Source organism: Bufo bufo, chromosome 1 (genome assembly GCF_905171765.1).
Source record: "Bufo bufo chromosome 1, aBufBuf1.1, whole genome shotgun sequence".
Classification (NCBI taxonomy): Eukaryota; Metazoa; Chordata; class Amphibia; order Anura; family Bufonidae; genus Bufo; species Bufo bufo.
The window spans coordinates 456,698,009-456,725,621 of record NC_053389.1 but is presented as its reverse complement, the minus strand read 5'-3'; the positions used below and the strand labels follow the sequence as shown (position 1 = coordinate 456,725,621).

The 27,613-nt window shown below is 40.8% G+C and overlaps 1 protein-coding gene across 1 annotated transcript in view; it reads right to left on the bottom strand.

Moving 5' to 3' along the window:
* TMTC2 (transmembrane O-mannosyltransferase targeting cadherins 2) overlaps positions 1 to 27,613 on the bottom strand; it is a 315,620-nt gene that overhangs the window by 53,827 nt on the left and 234,180 nt on the right. The window contains exons 8-10 of the mRNA XM_040413087.1: positions 27,243 to 27,324; positions 17,904 to 18,018; positions 4,802 to 4,865 (exon numbers count right to left, since the gene is read on the bottom strand). Coding sequence (XP_040269021.1) covers positions 4,802 to 4,865; positions 17,904 to 18,018; positions 27,243 to 27,324 — 261 coding nt within the window. The remainder of the gene's footprint in view (positions 1 to 4,801; positions 4,866 to 17,903; positions 18,019 to 27,242; positions 27,325 to 27,613) is intronic.

Genomic DNA, 27,613 nt, shown 5'->3' with positions numbered 1-27,613 from the left:
AGCAAAAATACGGAGCACCCGCCCCATTAGGGACAACCCCGTCTGGAACCTTTCCCTTGTAGGGGCCTAGTCCCTAAGCAGATCCTCTCATGTCCCAACATGACATGTTTCGTCCCTTCCCGGGACTCATCAGGGGATAAGTATACAGATGGAGGGTAAACGGTTTGAAGATCAGAGGCGTCCAAATGAGTAGACAGTGGTCGGCGCATGTATGGGCTAAGGGAAATGTCACCCTAAGCCCGCGTCTCACCACAGTAAATCAAGGAGGGAAGCATTTTTTTGGTAGGTAGGGACAGCTCAGCCTCTATCCCAACCAATAATATACGGCACAGAAACAGTAATGTGAGTTACGTTTCAAATTAAATATTGTTCACAGTTGATAGAAACGTTGTAGAGAAGTTAAAAACCTCAAATTTTTATTAGATATACGTTAAAATAAGGGGGAGGGTGTGCGAGCCCTACCTCAATGTAAACAAACATACAAAAAATCTGAACTGTACGAGCTAGCCAACATATACCCCAACGGGGTCCCCTGCGGTACAGCACCGGGATTATTGGCTGCCTAGAGGAACATACCCCAGAGTGTGCGCCACTAGTTCACGCACTACACTCAATGATATATAGAAACCATTATCCCCTTCAAAAGGCTGCTGTAGCGCAGTGTATCCATATAATATTACTAGTCACTATCAGTTCTAACAGAATGCCAGACTGCAATAGACTGCAAGGCCAGGATCTGCTGCAGGAGGGTGACCAGAAAATAGCCTCCCCACTAATGCTGTACAGTCCCCTCAGTGCCTCTAACATGAAATAATCTAATTGTCTGGCATAGTTAGCGTGGCGGCTAAACTACTCTATGTCCCCATAAAGGGGTAACACTGAACCTATACCCACTATCCTGCTCTACGTTTCGCCCTGTAGGCTCATCAGGAGCTTGGTAATTAGGGTTCAGGACAGACAAACACATAGAACGCTGTATGCCTCATGTGGTGAGGCTACGGCATCGGCGCTAGGGCAGCTATAATTACGGCCGCCCCTTGCCGCTTGTCAAATAGGGGGAGCCCCTCCCCCAAAAGAGGCGGATACTGCACTCGCCGGCGAATCAGGAGAGCGGTAGACGTATCAGAGACACTGATCGCCTCCGCTCTCCTCCCCACCCTCCACAGCGACGCGATCCTCATTAGAGTGTAAAAACACTCCCATTTATTTACAGGGACCAATCGACGGTTATACTCAATAACAGCAAGCACCAGCAGCATCAAAGGTACTAAGGAGCTGCTGATCAATCAACTATCCAAACCAACCTTTAGGGCATCAACTTAAGGGCTATGCAGTTTTATGTTCTCGTAAGAATTGACGGTTGAAAGGTAGAAACTTACCTGAGTATATCCTGATAGAACTGGTAAGACTATTCAATTTATTACCGGCTACTGTCTACCTGTATTTTTAATACCTTTTGTTCTATTTTTTCACGTTAATTTAAGCACTATGTGGGTTTATCTTTTTAATTATCATCAGTAAAAGTTATGTTTTAAATGTAATCAGCCAAGGTCTTTATTCTAAGGATTTGTTAACTTATGGCATTTAATTTAATATTGCATATCATATAGTAAGAAAAAAAAATCCAAATGGGGTGGAACTGAAAAAAAAAAATGAAATTCTGCCGAATTTTCTTTTTATGGCATTCCCTATGTGGTAAAACTGACTAGTTACATTCATTCTCTGGGACAGTATGATTACGATAACAACAACTTTTCATATTCTGACCCCCATAACTTTTGTATAGTTAGGTCTAAGGAGCTATGTGAGGGGTCATTTTTTGCAGAGCGATCTGTAACCTTTACTGATACCATTTTGGAGTGTGTTTGACTTTTTGATCATTTTTTAATGAAATATTCTAGTGAAGCAATGAAAAAAGGGAGAATCGGCCATTTTGATTATTTTTCCGGTTACACTGTTCGCCAAATAGGATAATATTTTGGGCGTTTTCTGACGTGTCAATGTCTATGATGTTTTTTCCCCATTGTTCATTTTAATTTTGTAATATTTTTAAAGACTTCATTTTTTACTCCCAGCGTAAGAGTGCAGCGCACCCACATTTTCACCACTGCGATCGGCCATATTGCAGACATTAGCCCCGGGTGTCTTCTGCATGAAACAGCTGAAACCCAGTGGCTAAGGGGACTGCTGCGAGTGTGAGCGAGGCCATATTTAAAGTGTGCACCGAATGGAGAGGTCCTGCCCACAGTGCACTGAAAACCTTATTTGCCTAACAATATAAAGAAGCATTTCAAGGTTTCTGGTACACTGTAGGTGGGACTTCTCCATTCCATTCACCTGGCTTCCCCTCAGTTATCGCTACCAGCTTTTATATCTCAGGGACTATCAATCAAACAAAAGCGGGAGGCGGTATGGTGGAGCAACAGTGCAACAAACAGAAAGGCCTGCCTACGTAGTGTATAATCAGGGCCACTTATGGTCACAGATAGGTATATAGCAAAACATCTAGTAATATAAATCAAAATAACTAGAAAGTCTGCAAACTCTCTCTCTTGTAATTAAAACAATAATACAGTCATGTCATTGTACTTGCATGAAAACTGCATCCATAAAATATGTATATTGACACGGCAGCGCTCAAGAATAGAAACTGGAGCAGTTTTACCACCTCAGTCAATACAAGACAGTATTTGGGAGTCCAGTAGTAGATAGGAGGGGTCACTGTGCGGGTCTCAGTTGTGGGTCACAGCAGGACAGGGTATATTTCCCTTCTCTCGCCCTACTTGGCCTAGCCTGAACCATCAGGTCCAGCTAAGCGGAGCACTCGCCCCAGCAGGGGAAACCCATCTGGACAATCCCTCATTGGTCTAGGAGCCCTATATCAAACCCTGACCATCAAAGTCCAGGTGGTACCAGTCCTGCTGTTCATGGGTTCTTCAGGTTCCTAGATGATACAAGTAATGTTCCTATGCATTTCAAAAGGGCTATGTCTCCAATTTCCTCAGGGGACTCCAAATGCGTATGGCAGCAAACCCTGCTGAAGTCGCATGTGGCAGACTTCTGCCCAAGTAGCAGAGAAAACCATATTTGCATTAAAATACAAAAAAGTGTTTCTCAGGTTTAGAGGGCTGGAATTGCACAAGAAAGGTATGGATATATTATAGGCAACTAACCTGCATGGGGTTATATATTTATTCTGGAACTGATTTAGGGATGACAGACTTCCTTAAATCTTTTTTTTATCCCATCTGCAGTTAACCCCTTGACAGGTTTGACCTTCATGTTTTGTTGTTTGGGTTTAGTTTTTATGGTATCCACCATGCAGTATAAATAACATGTTACCTACAACCGCAGAGATATCTGCATTTTTATTCTTATGCAAATGAGCACTTTTGAGCACCAGGGGGCCAGACTGGGTCCTTGGAGCACTGCTTTTTTAATGCCCTTGTGCCCTGCACACTTTCCTCTCCCCTTGATTGATAGGGATAGACATCAAGCATGGTAAAGGCAGAAGAAGCAGATGCAATCATGCTTCTCATATCTGTGACACTCCGCTCTGGCTCAAACTTTGTCTTTACACTGAGAAACAGATCTTGAACTAGATATTTTGTAGTGTTATGTATGAGTATCAGGAAAGAAGTAAAAATCATCCTTGAGCTGTCATAGCATGATATCATATGCACTACTTACCTAGCAAGTATAGCTTTACCTGCATCAGGCCATTTTGCTATTTATATAACATTTTAATTTCTATAAACTTTTATTCTGAGTTTAAGGTGGAAACATTTTGTGAATCTCTTTTGAGATTTGAACCTGAGCCCCTTTATAAGAAAGGCTGAAGAGTTAACTTTATAACTCTTATTGGTTTTCTATCCTTAGAAAGCTATTACTGGTTTCTTCAAAGGCATAATATTAAATAAATAGTATATTACTGAAATGAAGGGGGAAAAATTGTCCCATTTTTATTCCCGCTGTTTACTAATCACCATCATGTCTTTACTATAGTGTACAGGTTATTGTGATTATAGGAATACCAAATACTGTTGTGTGATATTTCATAGTATGTTACAAAAAAAAAAACATTGTTTGTAATGGCTTATTTTTTTCAGTAACATTAACTTTGCAGAAATATAGGTTTTAAAAGAAAAAAAGCTGGAAAATAAAAGTTCAATTTTCCTGCCATAACTCTTAATAAATATATTATTTCACAGGACGCAATGGAAACTAAACCAATGAACCTTCTGTAAAGAAGGCAGCAGGCTTACCTACTACTCTATAGAAAAGCTGTGTAGAGGAGATTGAATTCTCAGCTACTAAATATATTAATTTTGCGGTAAAAGTTACATGTTCCTGCAATGATAATTTTAATACAAAATATCAGAAAAACCAATACAATTAATATGTACTGACCTGATGGTGTTCCTGCTTGTGTGTATTTATATGCACGCACGCACGCACGCATATACTTATAGTATATCAGTGTAATATTAAGATGTTTAGCCCTGTCAATCAAGGGGAGGGGGAAGTGTGCAGAGCACAGGAGTGTTACAAAAGCAGTGCTTTAGGAGCCATGGACGGCCCTCTGATACTCAAACTTGCTCATTTGCATATGAAAAACGCAGATATCGCTGCAGTTGTTTAACATGCAGACAAAAAAAAGGTTTATCATTTTAATCAATCCTACCATGCCACATGCCTGGTTTAACAGGGTTGATCATGTTGACAGAGGCACTCTAAGGTGATACCAAATTTATATATATTTTTTTTAAAGAATTAAGAAAAAAAAAGTATATTCACGTACATTAGGTCGCAGTCCGGCTGCCATTTTGTAGTAAGTTTCTGCTGCTTCATTTAGACTGGCTTGCCTGAAAAAAAGGACAAATTCAATTATATTTATGAATCATTAATCAGAGGTGTACGGGACTTAAAAATAACAACACACTGTAGTAACTGAGATTCTATACTAATGACACATATAAAGGAGATACATTATATTGAAGTGCCCTGTGTGTTCTTTAAGAGCATAGTGTATAAATGACTAGATTAATATCCTCCCAGACAGGATTTGGTTATCGATTCACAGTATTCTGTTTTCATATTTACATCTTTCATTCGTGGAAAAGATTAATTCAACTATCGGAACTGCTGAGTAATCTGCTCATTACCGGTCAGCGTCCAGACATCAGTAAGAGCTCTACCCATCTATCACTTTCAGTACAATTATAAAGGCAAGGTCACATGGAATACACAAAGGCATACTTATAGTAAGAGACATTCACCAATTAAAAGCTCATTTATTTTTACGCTATTGTTTAGCAGTATATTGGGAAAGTGACATTGGTACTGGAACTATGCTATTACTGAAACCCAAGAGACTTTGTGGGAAGTTGCCTTCCAAGAATTTCACACAGGCATTCAAGTACATCTTTATTGGAATCTTTAAAGTGGTTGTCTCACGAATACATCTTTTTTTAAAAATAAACTAGCTCGGTGATCACTTGAATAACATAGGTCTGGTTTCTCTAACCCCTGCTGATCACTGGCCATTGCAGGGGAAATGTAGAATTACATGACAACTATTCAAATGAATGGCCAACCATGGAATACATGGTCCACCATGAAAGCAGTGATTGTACAGGAGCTTTCCATTTTGGCTCAACCTCTACAAAGTCTATATGCCCTAATAAAAACTCCTGGAAAGTTATGTTGTAAGTTAAAGATTTATTTCAGATGTGCTACTAAGGTTTACTTTACATCTGCTCTTCTATATGGACCATGACATTTGCTGCGAACTCTATGCATTTCTATACATTTCTCTGAGCTTGACTGAGCAAGGAAAGGAGATCATGTACTGCACAGTACAGTATTTCAGTCATTACAAAAATGATGGGTCATATTTGGTAATGACCGAGGTGGTGCGGACAGGCCATAGGCCCCATCGAGATGGTTCCTGGTGGTTCGATGCCCAATGGGCTGCCTAAGCCCCACACACAACTGATGGCTGGGTACATAATGATCTGACACTCGCACTGCTGGGCGAAAGGCAGTGTATAGCTCACTCGTAAATCAGACGCAGGAGGTCGCGAAGCAATACCATCACTGTGACTACTTGCGCTGATATGCACCGTTTCAGGTTAGAAGAAACTTGTGGCCTGCATCTCAGCAGATGGTGTGTAATGCGAGAGGTTATTTTTTTTATTGCTATAGAGGTCATTACTGGGGCACTATAGGATGCATTACTGGCAGCACTATAGTGTGCATTACCAGGGATTCAATATTCAGGTCATTATTGCATACTTTTCATAATACAATAACATGCATTACCGGAATAATTTTTTTAATACTGGAGGCACTGGAGGAATTTTAATACTTGGGTACTATAAGGAAATTATTACTGTGGGCACAATAGAGGGAACGTTATTATTTCTGGAGGCACTTTAGGGGAGTGTATTCATATTGGGGTACTATGGGGCATTTTTATTATTTGGGGGAATTTATGGGTAATATTGCTGCAGCATTTTTAGGGGTCATTATTTTTTCAGCAGTATAGCATTTGGGGCCATTGAGGAGCACAGTGGGAACAGTGTTGGGGTGGCACCAGAATGACACTGCTGGGGCACCAAAATAGGGAGTTTGTGTTGAGAAGGTAGAGCGGATGATGGAAAAGTGAGAAATCTAAGACCTCTGTGTGGCAAAGAAGTCATCATGATGGTCCTGACTGAATGGAGAAGATGAGGAATGAGAACATCTACATCAGAGAAGACGTCACTGATAATAGGTATGTAGTGCTGTATTCTACTGTATGACCAGGCTGTATGCTGTTTGTAGGGACGGCTTTGTGATGTGGTCTGGGCCTTACTTCCTCAGCCTCTTGCTCCATACCTTAATTAGAGACAACTGGGAGAGGAGGACATAATGTGGTAGCTGGTGCTGGTCACCAGAGTAGAGCAGCTTTTGGGGAGCTATTTTGCGCTGCTGGATTAGAATATTGTGGTGCATTGTGGTATTTGGTTCTGCTGGGGCAGTGCACTGTGCTGGACTTTGGTATCTGGTTTTGCTGCAGGATCAAATACCAAAGTCTAGCACAATATACTGCCACTCTATGGTATTGCTGGTCCTGCTTAAAGAGGACCTTTCATCAGAATCAAGTATGTAAACTGAATATACATACATGGAGAGCGGAGCCCAGGGACCCCCCTGCACTTACTATTATCCCCGGGCGCCGCTCCGTTCTCCGGTGATAGCCTCCGGTAAAGTCATAGTTAGGCTCCACCCATTTGAGCCTGCCGGCGTCTCCTTCTCCTATGCTGTAGCTCTGGCCAATCGCAGCGCTCAGCTCTTAGCAATGCTATGAGCTGAGCGCTGCGATTGGCCAGCGCTACAGCATAGGAGAAAGAGACGCCGGCAGGCTCAAATGGGTGGAGCCTAACTATGACTTTACCGGAGGCTATCACCGGAGAACGGAGCGGCGCCCGGGGATAATAGTAAGTGCGGGGGGGTCCCTGGGCGCCGCTCTCCATGTATGTATATTCAGTTTACATACTTGATTCTGATGAAAGGTCCTCTTTAACTGTACTGGTCCTACCTACTACAGTTGACCCCGCCTACTCAGGCTGGCTTCACCTTCTGTCAATTTGGGCCTGCCTACAACATGGGGTCACTTTTATTTTTTGTTTTTTCTCCAGGGTCACCATAAATTCCCAGTCTGCTCCAGGTTAAAGAGGACCTGTAACCTCTCATGTTTATTTTAGAAACTACTTGCATTCCCCATGTAATAACAATTCTGCAGCGACAATTGTTCTAGCTCTATGATGTGCTTTTTGTTTATTATTCCTGCTAGAATGCATTGCTAGCAGTTTGTAGGGAAGGTTCAACTGAGTGTTACCAGTTGGGAATGTGTCCCTACACATTCTGACACTGGCAGCACTGACTGGATATGTTCAGACTGTGCAGGGACACCCGCAACTGGTAACACCCAGCTGAACCTTCACTGCAAACTGCTGGCAATTCAGTAATAACTTCTAGCAGGAATGACACATCATAGAGTCATATGAATAGATGCTTTAGAATTAGAATTATTAAAAGGGGAAGAAAATGGTTGTTAAAACAGACATGTTAGGAGAGGTTACAGGTTTTCCAAGTTTTTAATACTAATTACCTATCCTCAGGATAGGTCATCAGTATCTGATTGGTGGGGGTCCGACACCCAGGACCCTCCGCCTATCAGCTGTTGGAGAAGGCAGCAGTGCTTCTGTGAGCGCCGCAGCCTTCTCTAGGCTAGTGATGACACGTTCATCTGTCACATGGCTTAGGAGCAGCTCAGCCCCATAGAAGCACAGCTGCTATACAATGTACGGCGCTGTGCTTTGTAAGCTGAGAGAGCGCTGCCGCCTTATCAGACAGCTGATTCGCGGGTTCCCTGGACTCTGACCCCCACCGATCAGATACTGATGACCTATCTTGAGGTCATCAGTAGTAATATCCCGGAAAACCGCTTTAATACATCCTACCTACACCTGAACACATTTGCAGTCACTATCCTAGCGTCCTGGTTTCAAGTGTGGTTATCTAAAACCAACAGCATTAAAACAATGTGGCTAGAAAGGCCCTTGGGTCCCCTCAGGCACCAGCACCCAGCTGTGAATGCTACCTCTGCATCTCCTATAGCTATGCCCCCAGTAAGGTCTATGCAGGAAACACTGCCAACAGGTATTGTGAAACGTTTCAGAGCTTTTAATATTATCATCATTACTTTCTCACAGCCTAGAAACAAGCAAGGCTACTCAGCTCAATTTACTTTAATCTACTCATAAATAAAAGAATAGAAAATCAAATATACTTTCCGTGGCAATGCCTTAACATATTTTAGTTTGGCTCCTTCGTCTGTTTTCTATTTTAAAGACTGATTGGTTTGCAAGCTGCTATGTAGCATATTGTTATTTACAGCAAGCATTAAATAATTCTCCTGCTCCGCCATAGAATATAAAATATTACAGCCGAGGAAATCATTATTCACCCAGAGATGGTTAATGGATTAATTTTCTACTGCCCAGATAACAAAGCAGCAGGGTGAAATATGAAGTCCACTTTTTTCTTTATTTTTTATGATTTTTTTTTTCCATTAGTTTCTGCCTCCAAGATCAAACTACTAAGGAATTCATGTCAGTATAAAAAAAAATGCTAATATAATTTCCACTGCTACAAGCGTTACTTGTGTCTCGTTTGCAGTCTGCTTACAGAAATATGATCCTCCATGCAAAGCACAAAACGGATGATGGTTATTACATTCTCTACTATTCAAGTAGAAAGTAGGAATTAAAACACTGACGGAATATTTCTCCACAGTCATATGTTCAGAAGGAGTATTTAGTCATACCTCCAGAAAAAGCTAAATCACTAAAACATACATGAAGTACAGTCCTCCAGAGAGTCTCACTGGTTTAAAGTGAATAACTGATAAGGGATTTTCCCTCCACATGAATAATGCTTTATCTATTTCACAAACATAGTTAATGCTCCTAAGATGATACATTGCTAGAATCTCCAGTTCTGTCTCCGTCGTTTATAAGGATATTGTTCTTCTGTGGGGATTCTTCTTGTACTCCAGAAAATAAATTTTAAGATTCCATTGAAACACATATTTAGTTTCACTCAGTATATTGACTGATCTGTTCATAATTCAAAAGGTAAATGGATATGTCACAGATAAAAAAAAAATATAAAAACGAACCATCTGTGGAGATAAAACATGTAGGAGTTTCAAAGTCTAATTTGCCTAGGAGTATTTGTAAAAGGTAAAAACATTAAAAAAGATTGCATATCAAACTTAGAATAAAATCGACATTTAGGGGCCATTCACACGCAAATTGCAGATCCGCAATACACCCGGCCGGCACCCCCCATAGAACTGCTTATTCTTGTCCGCAATTGCGGACAACAATAGGACATGTTCTATTCTTTGGCGGATCTGCGGCCCGGAAGTCCGGGGCCGCGCTCCGGAAATGCGGAGAGCACATAGTGTGCTCTCTGCATCCATTCCTGCCCTATTGAGAATTAATGGGTCCGCACCCGTTCCCGATATTGCGGAACGGATGCGGACCCATTTGTGGACGTGTAAAAAATGTACCATAATGCACTGTCCAAACTGCACAGTCAATGGTATTAATGAAGAATATTGAATGCTAGATGTGTCTCATAGCAAGTAGGGGTCAGGACAGAAATGTTTTACTCTATGGGGGAGATTTATCAAACTGGTGTAAGTAGAATTAGCTTACTTGCCCATAGCAACCAATCAGATTCCACCTTTGAGTTTCCAAAGGAGCTGTGAAAAATGAAAGGTGGAATCTGATTGGTTGCTATGGGCAGCTAAGCCAGTTCTACTTTACACCAGGTTGGTAAATCTCCCCCTATATATCCTGCATGTCAAGAGACACCAGAAAGCATATACCAGTAAAGGGCCCTAGAATTGACCAAATGGAAGCGGTGGGGAATCGACTTTGAGGAGAGTATAACTTTTTTCCGTTTTTTACAGCATTCTGAGACTGTTTAAAAAATATTGAAAAGAAAAAGAGATATGTAACTAGGATGTGATACCTCAATAAGGCGCCAAAGGGGTAGGAGTACCACACCAATGGGAATAATTACATTGTTATAGTCATAGACCCATCAATAACAGTTGTAGGTTAGCACCGTCTCTTCAAGGGCAGGGGATCATCTGGTTAAGGGATATTGCCTCAAATAACAACACAGGAAGGCTACACTGCAATGAAAACCAGCTCCGGTAACAAGAACCAAACTGCTGTGTCCCTTGTGATTTCTCCTGAAGAAGAGGACCTGTTTGTATCCTCGAATGCTTTGAGTGAATAAACTTACACCCCTAGTCTTGGAAGTCTTTGGTGTCCATCTGTCACATGGCTAGGAGTATACTGTCAGACGGGCTCCCTTAGTGTGAGAGTTGAGGGGATCAAGTGTCTTTTATGCCCCTCTCGGGTGCTGTGAGTAATACTGTATGACTATTTGAAATTACCCAACGTAAATTACCTTCATAGGTGGAGCGCCTCTGTTCATACTGTTGTATTAAGCAGACAACCCCTTTAAACTGACATTCTTGGGCATATGGCTACACTGTGACCTTTGAAGTGCAAACTGTTACTTTTAAGATTTCAGTTGATGTACATTTAATAAGGATATCTAAATGTGGAGAGGATTATACCACACAAACTATCTAGCATCACAATGTTTTACTTTATCTAATTGCACTAGATTATGATGATACAATGGTACAGATTTACTAATGCTGTCAAACATACAGACAGCATAAATGGTGAAAGGGCAGTCAGAAGATGCACCAAATCTGTCATTATAGCACACACTGTCTGAGATTTGGCACATCACTGGCATATGCCACACTTAAAGGGAGTCTGTCAACACAAATTAAACATACCTCTATTATCAATTTTTTTTTATATTTTGAGCCCTTCTAAAACATCTTTTAATTCATATACAAATTACCTGAAAAGAACCCATGGTGAAGGTTGGGCCATCAGACCGGGCACATTTATCATCATTTACACCAGTTTTCTGGCATAAATGATTACTGAATTCTATGCAGGCTACGCTCTGGAGTAGATTTCAACCAGAAGCATGGACCGACTGAGGATGCATTACATTTGTGACAAGGTGTGCGCCTCATCATAAATTAAATGCAACCTCTGGCTGCACAGGAGATATCAAGACTGGAGTAAAACATGCTGGTCTTGATAAATCTCTCTCTATATATACACTCTGCTGGGCTATGATATGCGGTCCCTGAATTATGACGTGGCATTTGCTTCATCATAAATTAGGCGCAGCAGTCCATGATCCTAAACTGAAATCTACTCCAGTGCCTAGCTGCCGTAGATTTCAGTGTTCTTCTACGGCTCCACCCCCTCCCTCGCCATGCCCCCTTTTTGGGAAAGTGGTGAGGCCGGATGGAAAAAAGGAACATGTGCAAAAAAAAATTGCGCAAGTATTGTTTACAAAAATGTGGTTTGTGACTTTTTCACGGCACAAAAGTGGTGTATCTTTATGACACACACAACTCGACACAGCCGCATCTTCCTCAGTAGTTACTTTTGAAAAGTGCCAATTGAGGCATAAACATCTGTGCTTTTAGATGCAAATTAATAAAAAAATTATTTTGCCAACATTGTGGAACTAGTGATGGAATTCTTCCTCAACTACAACAGGAAATCCATCCTCGTGTGTGTGTGTATGTGGACTTGAACTGGGTCAAATTATGGAAGTACCTTCAAAAGTTCTTGTATATGTGGCCACTCATCCTGCTACAAGTTACTTAGTCAAGGTTATTGTATAAATGACTCCTCTTTGAGCTCCGAACACAGGCATCTGGCTCCGAGTTGAGATAATTAACTTTTATGTCAGAGAATACCACAAATATTTCATGGGCAATGTGCAAGAACCAAGAATAATACCAACAGACAAAATACTTCCTTCTTAACAAGAAAGTGACCAGAATCTTTACAGGAGAAGACAGAACATTTGTGTTTGGTGACCACATATGATAAATAACACTTGAGAATTAAGCATCGGTCATACATCATTTAAGACTGGCTCAGACAATTGCTGGCACACGTGTATGTTGCAAAAACTGGATTTCGTTGGGGGAGAGGTGGAGGCACAGACAGACCACTGTAAAGCATATAAATGAATAGAATTCTAATATGTTACGGTGTATTGCACAGAGAGATATTCATTGTTGCTTTTAGTTGACTTGAGTATTCAATAGAATATATTAGGTGCCAACAAAACGAACATTAAATATACCAAAATGGAAAATGGATGTGCACTCCTGTGACAGAAATGTGCGTACTTTCGACTATAATGCTCCATCATGGGAGCGATTTGCAGCTTTGGAACACTCCACTTTTCTCTTACTGGGAAAAAACAGCATTCAATCGGCCCCAAGTGACAGCAGTCTAACTGTGAAAGGCAAAACAAGAAACTATACCCAGTTTTCCTAATGAGAGGCTTAATGACATTTTTATTACAGCTCTCCAAAGGAAGGTGCATTATTTCAATTAAATCTTTTAATTAGAAATATAGAACTATTTGAAGCATTCTTGTAAATCACAGCGTGCATAATGCAAGACTGGGGAACAGATATGTATGGAAGGTTAATAGCTATCAGAGAATATAATTAAAGCTTCCAGCTGCACATCATGAAACAGTAGCATTATAAACTATCCAAGGAGAATGGAAGGATAACGCTACATTCTGTAAATTGCATCAGAACTAGTTAAAGTTCGCGGCTTTGATCAGACACTTACTCATCATGTTGTAGCCACGCTTAATGTATACTTTGGACCACTTCATCAGGAGACTAAAAGTATGCTTACATAGGATGTTCTGGTTTCTTCACAACCTGTACTTATTTTCAAAACTTCCTTTGAGCAAATCCCTGGAAAATAGAGTGTGTGGGCTGCAATGTGACTAGCTATTTGCCTAATCCCCGAGTTTTAAGTATTGTTGGTTTTTTCAATGCTAGAAAACTATTTATAATCCCTACAATCGATATAATATTATATAATCCTCAAGTTTTTAAAGTCAAACATTCACTGAAATACTAAGCTTAAAAAGGAGCTGTCCACTCTTCTGATGTCTGTTTAAAAAAATACTATTATTCCTCATCAAATAATCATCATGTTTGCTTACAAAACTTGACCATTCCCCTTGACAAAGCGTCCTTACGATGGCCACATACATTAGATAGAAGGTCGATGGTTGAACAAATAATCATCTGGTGAATGGTCATTTCGCAGACATGGCTATACATATTTTAGTCCATATTGGAAGCTAAAAATGCTCCCTGGCCATACATATTCAATGAAGCTGGGTGATGGACAAATACATTTTATGGGAATGTTCTTTCCAAGAATAAGGCCTTCATCCATGACAATTTTTCTTTAAACAAAATATATTTTTTATGAATATCGCACAAAAGTTGAAACACGGACATTTCAGACAATAGTAACCTTTCTTTGATCAGTTAAAATTAGTGTTTAGGGTCAAATTTCTCCCAATGAACAACTGTTTTTGTTGAAATTGTCAATTTTGGTCAACTGAAGTCTAATGTGTATGGACACTCTCCTTTCTTTTCTGACAGTGTCCGACTGCGTAAGGACACCCCCTACTGACTCAGAGAATAATAATAATTTCTTGTAAATGTATTACTGCACTTCCTGGAAGAATAACATGCGGTAGGATCCTACTCTGTGAAACAATAGTGATAGCAAATTTGTTACTTTGGAAATAATGTTCAATAAATGATGTTTATTGATGGCAATCCATAGAAAATGTATTGTTTCATTCCGTACATAGACTATCTTTAAACTAATGGATGCAAGGAGATCAAAAAGGGAAAATCAGTAATATTACAGATCAGGTGCTACATAAAAGTAGGAAAGGTGACAAGTGAGTCAGGACTGGAGATCTGGAAGCCCTCAGAGCGGTCATTGGAGAAAGATAGAACCTTAGAGGATGGCGAGTTTGGGAGACTGTAGAACTCAGGTGCCTCTGGCTTCATATTGTGACTGGAGGATTGTAATTGGAATCAGATTGTGAGATTGAGTCCTGAAGCTGGAGAAAGTAAGGGCCTGCAGCAACAGTTGGCCGTGCCAGTGTAACCTGCAACTTAACCATAAGTCTGTAGTGAACCCCCCCACATGCGCAGAAGAGCCCTGAAACTGATCTCACAAGCAGACCCAGAAACGCTAGTGTGAAAGTAGCCTAAGTCTGACCACAGATTTTCTATTGGATTGAGATCTGGGCTTTGACTAGGCCATTCCACATTTACATGTTTCCCCTTAAACCACCTAATTGTTGCTTTAGCAGTATGTTTGGGGTCATTGTCCTGCTGGAAGGTGAACCCCTGTCCTAGCCTCAAATCACACACAGAATGGTACAGGTTTTGCTCGAGAATATCCCAGTATTTAGCACCATCCATCTTTGCCTCAACTCTGACCAGTTTCCCAGTTCCGGCTGCTGAAAAACATTCCACAACATGATGCTGCCACCACCATGTTTCACTGTGGGGATGGTGTTCTTTGGTTGATGTGATGTGATGGGTTTGCGCCAGACATAGCGACCAGAACACCTTCCTCCATACATTTTGGGAGTCTCCCACATGCCTTTACACAAACTCACAACGTGCCTTTTTGTTTTTAGCTGAAAGTAATGGCTTTCTTCTGGCCACTCTGCCATAAAGCCCAACTCTATGGAGCGTACGGCTTATTGTCGTCCTATGTACAGATACTCCAGTCTCTGCTGTGGAACTCTGCAGCTTCTCCAGGGTTATCTTAGGTCTCTGTGCTGCCTCTCGGATTAATACCTTCTTGCCCGACCCGTGAGTTTTGGTAGGCGGCCGTCTCTTGGCAGGTTTACTGTTGTGTCATGTTCTTTCCATTTGGTTATGATAGATTTGATGGTGCTCCTGGGGATCATCAAAGATTTGGATATTTTTTTTATAACCTAACCCTGAATTGTACTTCTCAACAAAATTGTCCCTTACTTGTTTGGAGAGTTCCTTGGTCTTCAAGGCAGTGTTTGGTTAGTGATGCCTCTTGCTTAGGTGTTGCAGCCTCTGAGGTCTTTCAAAAAAGGTGTGTGTATGTAATGACAGATCATGTGACACTTAGATTGCACACAGGTGGAGATCATTTCACTAATTATGTGAATTCTGAAGGTAATTGGTTGCACCAGAGCTTTTTATGGGTTTCCTAACAAAGGGGGTGAATACATACACACATGCCAATTTTCTGTTTTCTATTTCTAAACAATAGTTTTATTTATATATTTTTCTCATTTCACCTCACCAACTTAGACTATTGTGTTCTGATCCATCACATAAAATTCAGATTAACAAAACATTGAACTTAATGCTGTAATGTAACAAAATACGAAAAAAGTCAAGGGGGGGGGGGGGTGAATACTTTTGCAAGGCACTGTAGATCCAGAGATCTCACTAATCACTGCTCTGCTAGATTTATGTCAAGCTGGCAGCTCAAGTGGAGTGTCTTTTCTGCTGCATCTCAGGAGGCAGTTAAAGGATGAAACTGAGCATGTGCGGCCTTCTCAGTGAGCCGGAGAAAAAAAATATAAGAAAAATAACAAACAGCAGATGGTGCTTTACAGATACATTTGGCTGTACTAAAATATTAATTACATGCAATTACAAAAGTATTCAGATCCAGGAGCTGGTTTGAAAACTGTAGAATATTTTTTGTGGGACAACTCCATTAAACTGGTCTATTTAGAGAGATGGTAGCCCTAAAAAGACTTTGTACTAGTACTTGTTAAGCATGCATTTTTCAGGGACAGCGCTAAAGATAATGTACAAAGTGTTTGCAGTATAAAAGATGTACCCTTTAGGAGGTAAGTCCTATGAAAGGTAGCAGCCTAGCAGCAATTATCCTCATAGTTGCCAAGGCATCCACAAACAAGGCTGGTGCAACCTCACAAATAGGTGCAACATGCTGTGATAGAGGTAATCATAAATTTACTATCAGAAGCACTGAATATTTGGGCAAGGGCCGTCAGTCATTTTGAGTGAAATTTGTAGTGTGACACAATACTCTGTACAACAGCAAAAGACTGCTAACAGTTTTACAAATGTTCTACTGTTCAAGCGCAAGTTTCACACCATATATGATTGTAACCATATATGATTGTAGGGGATATTTTTAACATAGTCTAAACTATTGCAAGAAGGGAACAGAGGGAGCTAAAACTTAACAACATTTAATGAGTATCAATTTAAAAGCTACGTTACAAACAAGAAATAATATATGCAACAATGACTGATAGACAGCGACCCGACTGGGGCCAAAACAACAATAGGATGGTACCTAATTTGCGACACAACAAAAAAAGGAATGGTCTCACCAATCAGTAGATGCACAGGATAGGTGGTAAGGTTCTTATCAGTGGGCAAAAACTACCGTGACCATCACTGATCATGAGAACAGGGGGTCATGTGTCTCTCTGTAGGAATGGAGAGGCGGTCGTCCAGCACTTTAAGACGTTAGACTATCAGCCTAAATTTGGTAGTTATCCTTCTTAACAACCAGATATTGGCACTTTTCAGTATTAAGGTGGCAACCATTTTTGCAAAAGTGAGAGAGGCAAGAGCGGCCACATTGGTTGTACATATGAGCTTCTCAAAAACTGAAGGTAAACAGTCATTTTGTTACACAGTTCAATAAATTACAAAATGAGAATATTAATATCAGTTACTGCGAAGCCAATTCAAAAGTAACAATATGGCTGCATTTACTGTTGCATCGAAAGCCTCATGCACACAACTGTATCTATTTTGCGGTCTGCAAATTGTGGATCCGTAAAATTACTGATACAGTCCGCATTTTGTTTGCAAATCTACTGACTTTAATGAGGCCATGGTCTGCTTTTTGTGAATATATTCTATCTTTTTGCAGAACAGACATACGGATGCGGAAGGCACATGGATCACACGTGTGCCTTCCGCATCCGTATGTCCGTTCTGCAAAAAGAAAGAGCATCTCCTATAAATGGGCACAAAATGTGGACCACGGAAACTTCGAAGTCAATGGGTCCGCAAAATAAATTAAAAAAACGCGTATACAACACGGATGGTGGCCGTATTTTGCAAAATACGTACATCATGTGCATAATGCAAAAAAAAAATCGTCACCAGAATTCAAAAGAAAAATATTAATGTCGCCAAGTAAATGAGAAATTGTTTGCATGTTTTCTGTGACTATTCATGCAGATCGTCACATGTATGTGTGTCATTTTGCCTCTGTGTACTGATATTACATAGTATTACCATACTGTACTAGGCAATATGCCAGGATCTCACTTACCTGAGCATGTGAGCTGCATTAAAGACAACATCAAATTCAGAGCTGTCCAGTTCTGCAGCTTTCTTAGCCATTTTTGCTGCTTCCATAATACGGCCTTCTTCCAGAAGAAACTGGCCTGCAATGCAAATGCATATGTCAAGGAATAGCAAGCAGTACTGAATTCAGTGGTAGAAAGAAGACAGAGAACGCAGCTGTCAGTGAGCACATTCATGCTTTATCTTCGTGATCGATGTTGTCTGCCTCTTCCTACCTTCTCCCATACTGCAGTCATTAACTCCCCTGCAATAATTCAGCCATGAGGACTCTCTACCTCCATACAAGGAGTAGGGCCAGGAAAGTTTTCTTCCTTTTCCTAAGTGATTAAATCTGACCGTTAAACGTTTAGAGCTAATTAGTGCCGTTATCAGATGACCACATAAAGTAGTGGTTATCCTCTGTTTGCATTTCAAAAGACTCCAAAATTACTCATCTGAATAGCAGTCAGTCCATCATGAACCACAAAGCTGAAATGACTCCAGTGAGGTGTGGGTCTCAATGAATAATAGTGAAAAAGTGAAAAAAGAAAAACAAACAAAAAAAAAAGCATAAGATGAAATGGGTCATATGTTAAAAAAACTTTTTTTTTTTTTATATAAGCAGTAACGAGATGTATATCATGAGAGATGAGATTATATGACAAAACAGCCATAGCCATCACAGCCCTGGTGGTGGGCTAAGAGGCAGAGGATGATAAAAAATTAAAGTGTTTTTTTTTTGGGGCTAATGATATTGTTAACCAGTGATGGTCAGTTCGCAGTGTACGCCAGCGAACACATGCGGGCTGCCATCTTGACTCACCAGTCCGGCGATGCACAGGTAAGCCCTTACCTGTGCCGGGAGCCGGTCTGAAATCAAATGCAGTCACCGGGAGCAGGCAGTTCCGAGAACAGCCCGATGAAGGCCCCCGGCGGCTGTTCTCGGAACTGTCTGCTCCCGGTGACCGCATTTGATTTCAGACCGGCTCCCGGTACAGGCACAGGTAAGGGCTGACCTGTGCATCGCCGGACGGGTTAGTCTACCTTACTAAAGATGGCAGCCCGCATGTGTTCGCTGGCGAACACTGCGAACTGACCATCACTGTTGTTGACCAATCCTCAGAACCAACATCTATAGTTGGGGACCAACACCTGGCACTATTCATTTCATCATTTCAGCTAGCTACAATAACAAAATGCATTGTAAATGCATGTTTGTTGATGTAGTAACTGTGTCAGAGCTGCGTGAAAACTGCGCTGTGTGCCAGCACTAGTGTTGAGCGAATCGAGCTTCGGATCCTAGATCTGAAGTCGATTCACTCAAAACTTTGTTTTAATGCTGTACAGAGAACTGTCTCCATATAGCAGTAAAATGTATGGGCTCCAGTGAGGTGAACAGAGTTATCACCAAAGTCTCAAGACTTCGGTAAGTAACTTCGGCATTCGATTTGACTTCGGACCCTTGTTTGAAAATGGTTTTAAAGTTGAAAAATCTAATCCAGAAGTTATTCTTAGAAGTCCCGTTAGACTTCAGTAATAACGAATTTCCCTCGCCGGAGCCCATACATATAAATGCTGTATGGAAACGGGTCTCCGTACAGCATTAAAACAAAGTTTTGAGCAAATTGACTTCGGATGTAGGATCTGAAGCTGGATTCGCTCAGCACTAACCAGCACCCTAAGGCCAGTATTACTCAGGCCGATTGAGCAGGCGACTGTCGGAAGGGAAGTGTTCCTTCCCGACAATCGCTTGCTAGCTAGCGGAGCAGACCACTGCTATTATATGCAGCGATCTCCTTCTCAGCAAGGGGAGGATTGATAGCTATGCCATCGCTCGTCCCCATACTATCTAGTGGTTTGCGGATTGCTATTAGACAGCATGATCTGCCGCAGACAAGCGCTGATCTTTAAGCATGCTTAAAAATCAAAATTATATCCACACATTAGAATCTAATTGTCTTGATTGCAGGCTTATATTGAACTTGTTGATATGAATCCACACAAAGTCATCATAAAATCATGACTGCCTCCAATTTTCACATATTTCATGTACACAAGAGCCTTTTATAACGTTCTTCTACCACACCTCATTTAAATTCCCTGTAGATAGCATTCTGTACTTTTGGGTAACTCTTCTTTGAAGAGGTAAGGGTACTTTCACACTTGCGGCAGAGGATTCCGGCAGGCAGTTCCGTCGCAAAACGTATGCAAACTGATGGCATTTGTCAGACGGATCCGGATCCGTCTGACAAATGCATTGAGATGCCGGATCCGGATGCGGATCCGTCTGACAAATGCATTGAGATGCCGGATCCGTCTCTCCGGTGTCATCCGGAAAAACGGATCCGGTATAACATTTTTTTGCATCTTTTTCGGTCTGCGCATGCGCAGACCAGAATGACGATTCTGTTTTGCCGGAACACTTAATGACGGATCCGGCACTAATACACTTCAATGTAAATTGATGCCGGATCCGGCATTCCGGCAAGTGATCAGTATTTTTGGCCAGAGAGAAAACTGCAGCATGCTGCGGTATTTTCTCCATCCTGAAATGGCAAAAAGACTGAACTGAAGACATCCTGAACGGATTGCTCTCCATTCCGTTTTTTTGGCCGGAGAGAAAACTGTTGCACGGATTGCTCTCCATTCAGAATGCATTAGGATAAGACTGATCAGTTCTTTTCCGGTATTGAGCCATTGTGACGGAACTCAATGCCGGAAAAGAATAATGCTAGTGTGAAAGTACCCTTACACTTATTGTGAAGATGTGTCAACACCTTATTGATTGGCTAGAATTTGACCTCTAAGACCCACATTGATCTTGAGAATTAAAGGCTGCAGTTCTGGTGTAGCACTGCATCCCCTTCTTAGGTTTTCCCAGAACAGTTGCACTCCTGGCCACCCTCCTGGCAGGGCACGGCAGTTTATTGCACTGACCACTGTGAAGGCAAAAACCAGATCAGCAAGGGTTCTACTGATGGCATATCATAGAGATAAGCGTTAAAATGAATACCCCTTTAAAGTAATTTAAAGCAAATCCATTAATGCCAAGGAATCATACAACTGCAGATACTTTAGGCCTATAATAGTATACAGACAGCTAAACATTACAAATGTTTCTCATTGACATTTCTCTTGATTACAGACTATATTTAAAACAGAAAAAAACTAAACATTTCCTACTGCTTTATATGTCAAATCCTTTTTAAATGCCTCAAAAGATCACTATGCATCAAGTACAGTAATTGCCACTGGAGCCAACTACAAAGAGGGTGAGCACTTGTTTAAGGGTTCTCATATATATACTCAATGGGTCATGTTACAGTCTTGCTTTGAAGTAAATGATCATGAATCAGTCTCTGACGACATTTAAGAAGCACACACAAAATAAACTAAGCTTGAGTATTTAATTCACTGAACTGAAAGGAAAGTTATACACAACAATGTCCTTAAAGCAAGCGAGTGTCAGCCTTTCATTTCATGCAAGCAAATTAATCAAAGTAAATGAAAGCTGTAAAAAGCCACCCATTTGTCTGCAGATAGCTTGGGCGTCGTAATATTCACAATGTCTGATGGTATATTATTAAGGCTCAAGAGGCATTCTGTTAGATGGCTGATACAAGCAGAACGTCTAGTTTGCATTTTAAATGGAGTTGCAAATTATTATAATGACGTGCAGCTGCTCAAGTCCAAGCCATTCCAATAAGATTCTTACGGACATAGATGCATGGTGTTCTTGTCACATGCTAGCTTAGTGTCTACACATCTACCGTACATATTCTGTGACCATGCCTTTGCTAAAGGCCCCTCATATACAATAGTTTATTGTTCGCCCAACTCAATATTTTTAGTGGGGCCACCAGAAAATATGATGTGTATGGGAACCTCCTGACAGCTCCCCATACATATCAGCAACGTTGGCTGTCAGCGGCTTTCTTCCCTCTACCCATTGAAAATACATATATGCTTGGCCAAGCTGAGTGTGTATGCGGTAGCTGGGAGAGATGGCTGTTGGCTGAACGAAAGAATATGGACAACTTTAGTATGTCTAAGATCAGAGAACTTTAGGTGAAGATGCCCTATTTGGGCCTACCAAACGTACAACTTATTGCCAGATACTAGTGTTGAGGCAATCGAAGATTACTAAGTGGACTTCGATCCGAATTTCAGGAAAAATTTGGTTAGTCATAAAGCCGAATTTCCTTGCGCTTCATGGTAACTAATAATTTTTTCCTGAAATGTTAAAAAAAACAAAAAATACCTTATCCATTTGCACGCGCCGAGGCCGTCACGGCCAACTTGAGCGTGTGCGAAATTTGGCACGTTTTCTTGGCCTCTCCGCAAGCAAATGGATTAGGTGAGTATGTCTTTTTTGGTTTTTAACCCATGGTTAACCCCTGAAAGACCAGATGCTGTGATCAGCATTGAACGCGGCATCTGAGGGGTTCAATGCTGTGGGGGAAAGGAGCAGAGCGATCGCCATTCCCGATCATTTCAGCTGCTACATACGATGGAATGCGAATTGTGATGGAGTACGGAAATTCTTAAGAAATAAAATTTCTTTGTGAACTTCGGCAAAGCAGCCAAATTTAATTTTTTTATAACTTTCTTTATTTCTACCGGCTATCATTGCAGACACTGTGATGACACAACCCATCACAGGTACAGGTCTTGCTGTTGGCCACATGACCAGAAGTTTCTGTAAACTGTACCTCTCGTTTGTGACTTTGTACTACATTGAAATATGCATGTTAATTTAATTGATAAAGATTTAGAACTCTACCTAACCATCAATTTAAATATCAATTTTAACAAATGATTTTTATGACCTTTCGGAAGTTTTTATTATACAAAAAGAAACTAAAGTCATCATTTACACAGTACACATGGCAAATTAACTTCAGTATGAGGGCTCAGACACACTACTGTAATCGTAATGTCAAGTCAATGGCACACATACCGTTATTCTCAGCATTTTTGATAACTAGTCCTATAACTATATTATAATAGAAAGAGCAAACAAAAATGTTTGTGTGGTGTTGCCTGTGGCTAATAAGCACACCTCCTAATGATTACAAAGAGCAAGTCCCCAATTCTAGTTTCCGTTTCCAGGCTTCAATACCTTGAACTGTTTCAATTGACTGTTGTATTGGAAATAGCTTAGAGGCTGAACTGATCTGAAACTTTGTGTTAAGTGCATCATCACATTCAACCTATTGGGTGGTCCTTCCTGAGCGCCACACAAAGACATTCCTCTCTGTGCAGAGAACATGCAGCATAGTAAGTTAAGGAGGCCAACTGATTAATTTATTCCAAATTAGTTTCTATCAAACCTGTGGTCAAGGGCCTGGAGATTTCAGTTCATGCTGATTTCGGAATGCTGCTTGCTCTGTATTGCTTTTGGCAATACTAGTTTATAGAGAAGGCTGGATGAGGGGAATGGCCCTTCTGTTGATTAGTAATAATGGAGATTATTCAATCACTGTGAAGTACAGAAAATAACTATCTGTGATGCTGGAAATATGGCTCATAAATGAGTCAAGGACCAGTGCCAAAGGTTTATTTCAACCAATAAAAACAAATAACTTTAGCATATAATATGTGCTGTTTGATCTTTAAGAGTTCTTCAGCATGGTCTATTTTTTTTTATTTTTATATTTTACAAACCAAAACTATTTGAAATGATGAAATGCATCCTAAACAGATGGTATTGGTTTTGTTAAAAGAAAAGTACTGTACATTGCCATATTGTTGTGTGGAGAAACTGTCAGCAATATTTAAACATTTACATTTCAATTTTAGATATTTTATAACATAAAATAAATCACTGTGCCGAATGAATAAAAACAGGAAGAATAAAAATAATTACACAATGAATAAAGGGGTATTGCCATTATATTAATGGAAACCCTCCACTTTTAACATGGTGTTTGAGCTGAAGACAGCATTACAGAGCGGGAGGAGCTGAGCAGATTGGTATATAGTTTTATGGGAAAATATGTGTCCTACACAGATGCTCCTAACCACCTGGCAGTAGAGGGAACTGTAGCCAGCCCCAATCACTTGAGTGGAGCTAAGCTGAAGCTCCCTTGCACACTGGCTGGTTGGGGTGCCACCATGCAGGGAAAAACAGAGAAGGGGACTGGATCACCTTCATTCTCAGAGTCATAGGTCAGACTTCTCATCTAGTCCAGTAATCCTCAAATGGCAATGGTAAATACATACGGTGTGCTGTGTGTATATTTATGTGCATCTATGTCTATGATCCCATTACATGTATTTTGTAATTTTTTTTTCTTTTGTCCAAAGTAGACTTTAGTCAACTAAAATATTGGCAGATAAAGAAAAGATATGTGTATGTGCGAATGTCTACTTCTCAAGAAGGCCTGGATTAAATTGAAGTGTGGCCATTGATGGAGTCAAGGGATGTACTTGAGTTTAACTACCACTGATATAGTCTATTACTATGTTGTGCTCTTTTAATCTTCCTTGTTCAAAAATTTAAGTTATCACCAGCAATCTATCCAAAAGTTATTCTTTAGCAGTTATTTCCACTATGGAAATTTTCAGAATCTGCAAAGTTAAGTACAATCATAACTCAAACTATATGAGGAACAGATACTTTACTTTAAGCCTTACTATAAATCCTAATTACATTTCTAAGGGTACTCAGGTTATGAAATAATATTGAGTACAGAAGACATACATTTTATAAAGTAATTAACGTCAAAATGTCAGATTGGAACTTCAAGATTAACAAAAGATCAAATAAGAAACAGATTTTTATAGTAGAAAAACTAGGCTAATAATAATTAAAGAAACATAAGCTCGATAGCTTTACTGTCATGAGACGCCGGGGCGCTCGCTCTCCTCAGCGCCGCCGGCGTCCCGTTTCTGTTCAGGAGCGAGGACGCGAACAGCGTCCTAATCTCCTTGGTGATAGGGGGCGGGACGGACCGGCCGCGCATGTCTCCTCCGCGCTGCCGGCGTCCCCAGTTCCCCCAGCAACCAGGCGAGGTCTGAGCACCGAGCTGGGCACTCGGTGCTCAGCTGTACTTCCTGGTGCAGGTCATGTGACGCTGGCCACGTCATATGACCCCAGCTAACTAGTATTTAACAGGCAGCCTGCTGGCCACAGGTTGCCTGTTAATTTAGGTTCCTGGTGATTTGTTGGATACCTGCATACTTACCTGATCCTGTTCCCTGACGATCCTTTGCCTGCTCCTCCTGAACTGCGCATCTCTCCTGGTAATTTGACCTCGGCTTCCACCTGACTATTCTTTGCGGACTCCTGTTGTGCTTCTCTACTCTCCTGGTATTTGACCCCGGCTTCTCCTGACCATTCTTTGCTTATCCCTCTGTACTGCGTTGCTCTCTTGGTTTTTCACTATCCATTATTTGTCTTGTTTGTCCTTCCCGCACATATCCTAAGTTAGGGACTGCCGTCCAGTTGTCCCCTGTCATCAGGGCTCGTGTGGCAAGTAGGCAGGGCCAGGGGTGAGGGTGGAGCGCAGTGGTCACTATCCTCCCCCCTGAGTGTGTGTGTGTGTGTGTGTGTGTGTGGACGTGACCGTTACATTTACCTTTTCTAATGAAAAAGTTACTGCTCTGAAAGCTCAATCTGTAGCCCTTATTGTCTAGATGCCTGACAGCTCAAAAACACTTATTTAAACCATATTCCTATCAGTTTTAAGAATTTAAATGAAATGAGCTGTTAAGAAGATAAAGATAAAGGGAGGAAATCATGAGGGTAATTTTTCAGTTTTTGCTTGAATCTGCATTGGAATATTGTGCCAAATTTATGAAATGTTGCACATTGATAAAATTGCGGCATCTTTAAACCTTCTACTTTTGTCTAGAATTTCAGTTTTCCTATGACGCCCTCCTACTGGAGTAAGTTTGTAACTTTTATAAAATATTGCAGTGATGAATTTGGAATTAAACTAAAGGTTGCTAATCTCTAGAATGGAGCATGCAAAGTGAAGGAGAGCAGACCACGCATTTGCAACTGCTCTCCATTCATTTTTACAGGAGTGCCAACGCGCTCGGCTATTTTCGGAAGTCCCATAGAAATGAGTGGGAAGTGGGGCACCTCTCCTTTCACTTCTGTGGGGATGATGGAAATAGCTGAGCCAGCACTCTAATAGAAACGAATGGAGAACGGATGTGCATGTGTGGTCCACTCTCCTTCACTTTGTGGGCTTCGTTCTATAGATAGGTATGGGTCCCATAGGTGGGATATGCACCTATCAGACATTAGTGGCATATCCTAGTGATATGCCACCAATGCTTGAGAAGGGCCAACCCCTTCAACACTTTTCAAAAGTGGCGAAGGTGGTGTAAAATGCCAAAATGTTGAATTTTTTTTTCAAATAACAGCACCTGCAACAAAATTTGTGACTTGTTTAGGCATATCCTTATTATATCTTCCCCCTGAAGGCTACAGATGGAGCCAACAGAGCAACACTCTGATGGAAATGAGTGAGAAGGACAAGTCTGGATGTAGCAAAGCTGAAAGGTGTGGTAGACAAACTGATGAAAAATTAATTAACTATAAAAATAACAATAAAATATGCCCATAAAAGTATTTATGGCCTGTTTTGGGTGGACATCCTATGTTAATAGCAAAAAATAAGAAAAAACTGATGCTGAATTTATACAGTATATACTTTATATATAAACATCAGCTGAACCTCTGGATAGGTCAACAGTATATGATCGGTTGGGGTCCGACACCTGGGACCCCAAAGATCAGCTGTTTGAGAAGGCAACGGCACTTGGAGTAACGCCATAGCATTCTCTCTGCTTACCAAGCACAGCACCGAACATTGTATAGCATCTGTGCTTGGTATTGCAGCTCAGCCCCATTCACTTTAATGGGGCAGAGCTGCGTCTAGGCCAGTTGACTAATGAAAGTGAAGTAACATGGCCTACAGAAGGCTGAGAGACATCTAATCTGCGGAGTTCCTAGGTGTTGGACTGATCAGCTGTTTGGGAAGCATCGGCACTCGTAGCAGTGCCTAGGCCACGTGACCGATGAAAGTGTCATCACGAGCCTAGGAAAAGCTGAGGGAAGGCCACAGTACTCACAGAAGCGCTGTGCATTCTGAAACAGCTGATCTGCGGAGGTCCTGGGTGTTGGACCCCCACCGATCAGATACTGATGACCTATCCAGAGAATATGTGTAAATAATTGTACTTGAGGATATGTGAGTATAAGTGTAAAACTCCTGGAAAACCTCTTTAGAATAAACACAACAGAAAAAGCACACATGCAACCATCATACAAAATTACTCTGGATAATAACAACCATTTTTTACTCACCGTAATGCATATAACAATTTCCTTTGGTGGGATCCAGCTGAATTGCTTTTAAAAAGTATTGTTCAGCTTCACTTTTACGACCCTGAAAATAAACAAATATATAATTTTATAACACAGGTAATGGTAAAAAAAAAAAAAAATTGAACATTTTTAAAAATATATTCCTTTACTTGATTTTAATTGACAAGACCAATGATACATGGTATCTGAGTAAAGATGTGTAGGAAAATTAGGAACATAATCTTCATAACTGCAATAAGCTCTTGGGTGGGCCATTCTGAGCTCCACTGGCAGACACTCCATGCTGTGTTATAGTGACTTTACTAAAAACTTAGGACAGCTTGATAAAGACTTAGAATTAAAACGTAGAT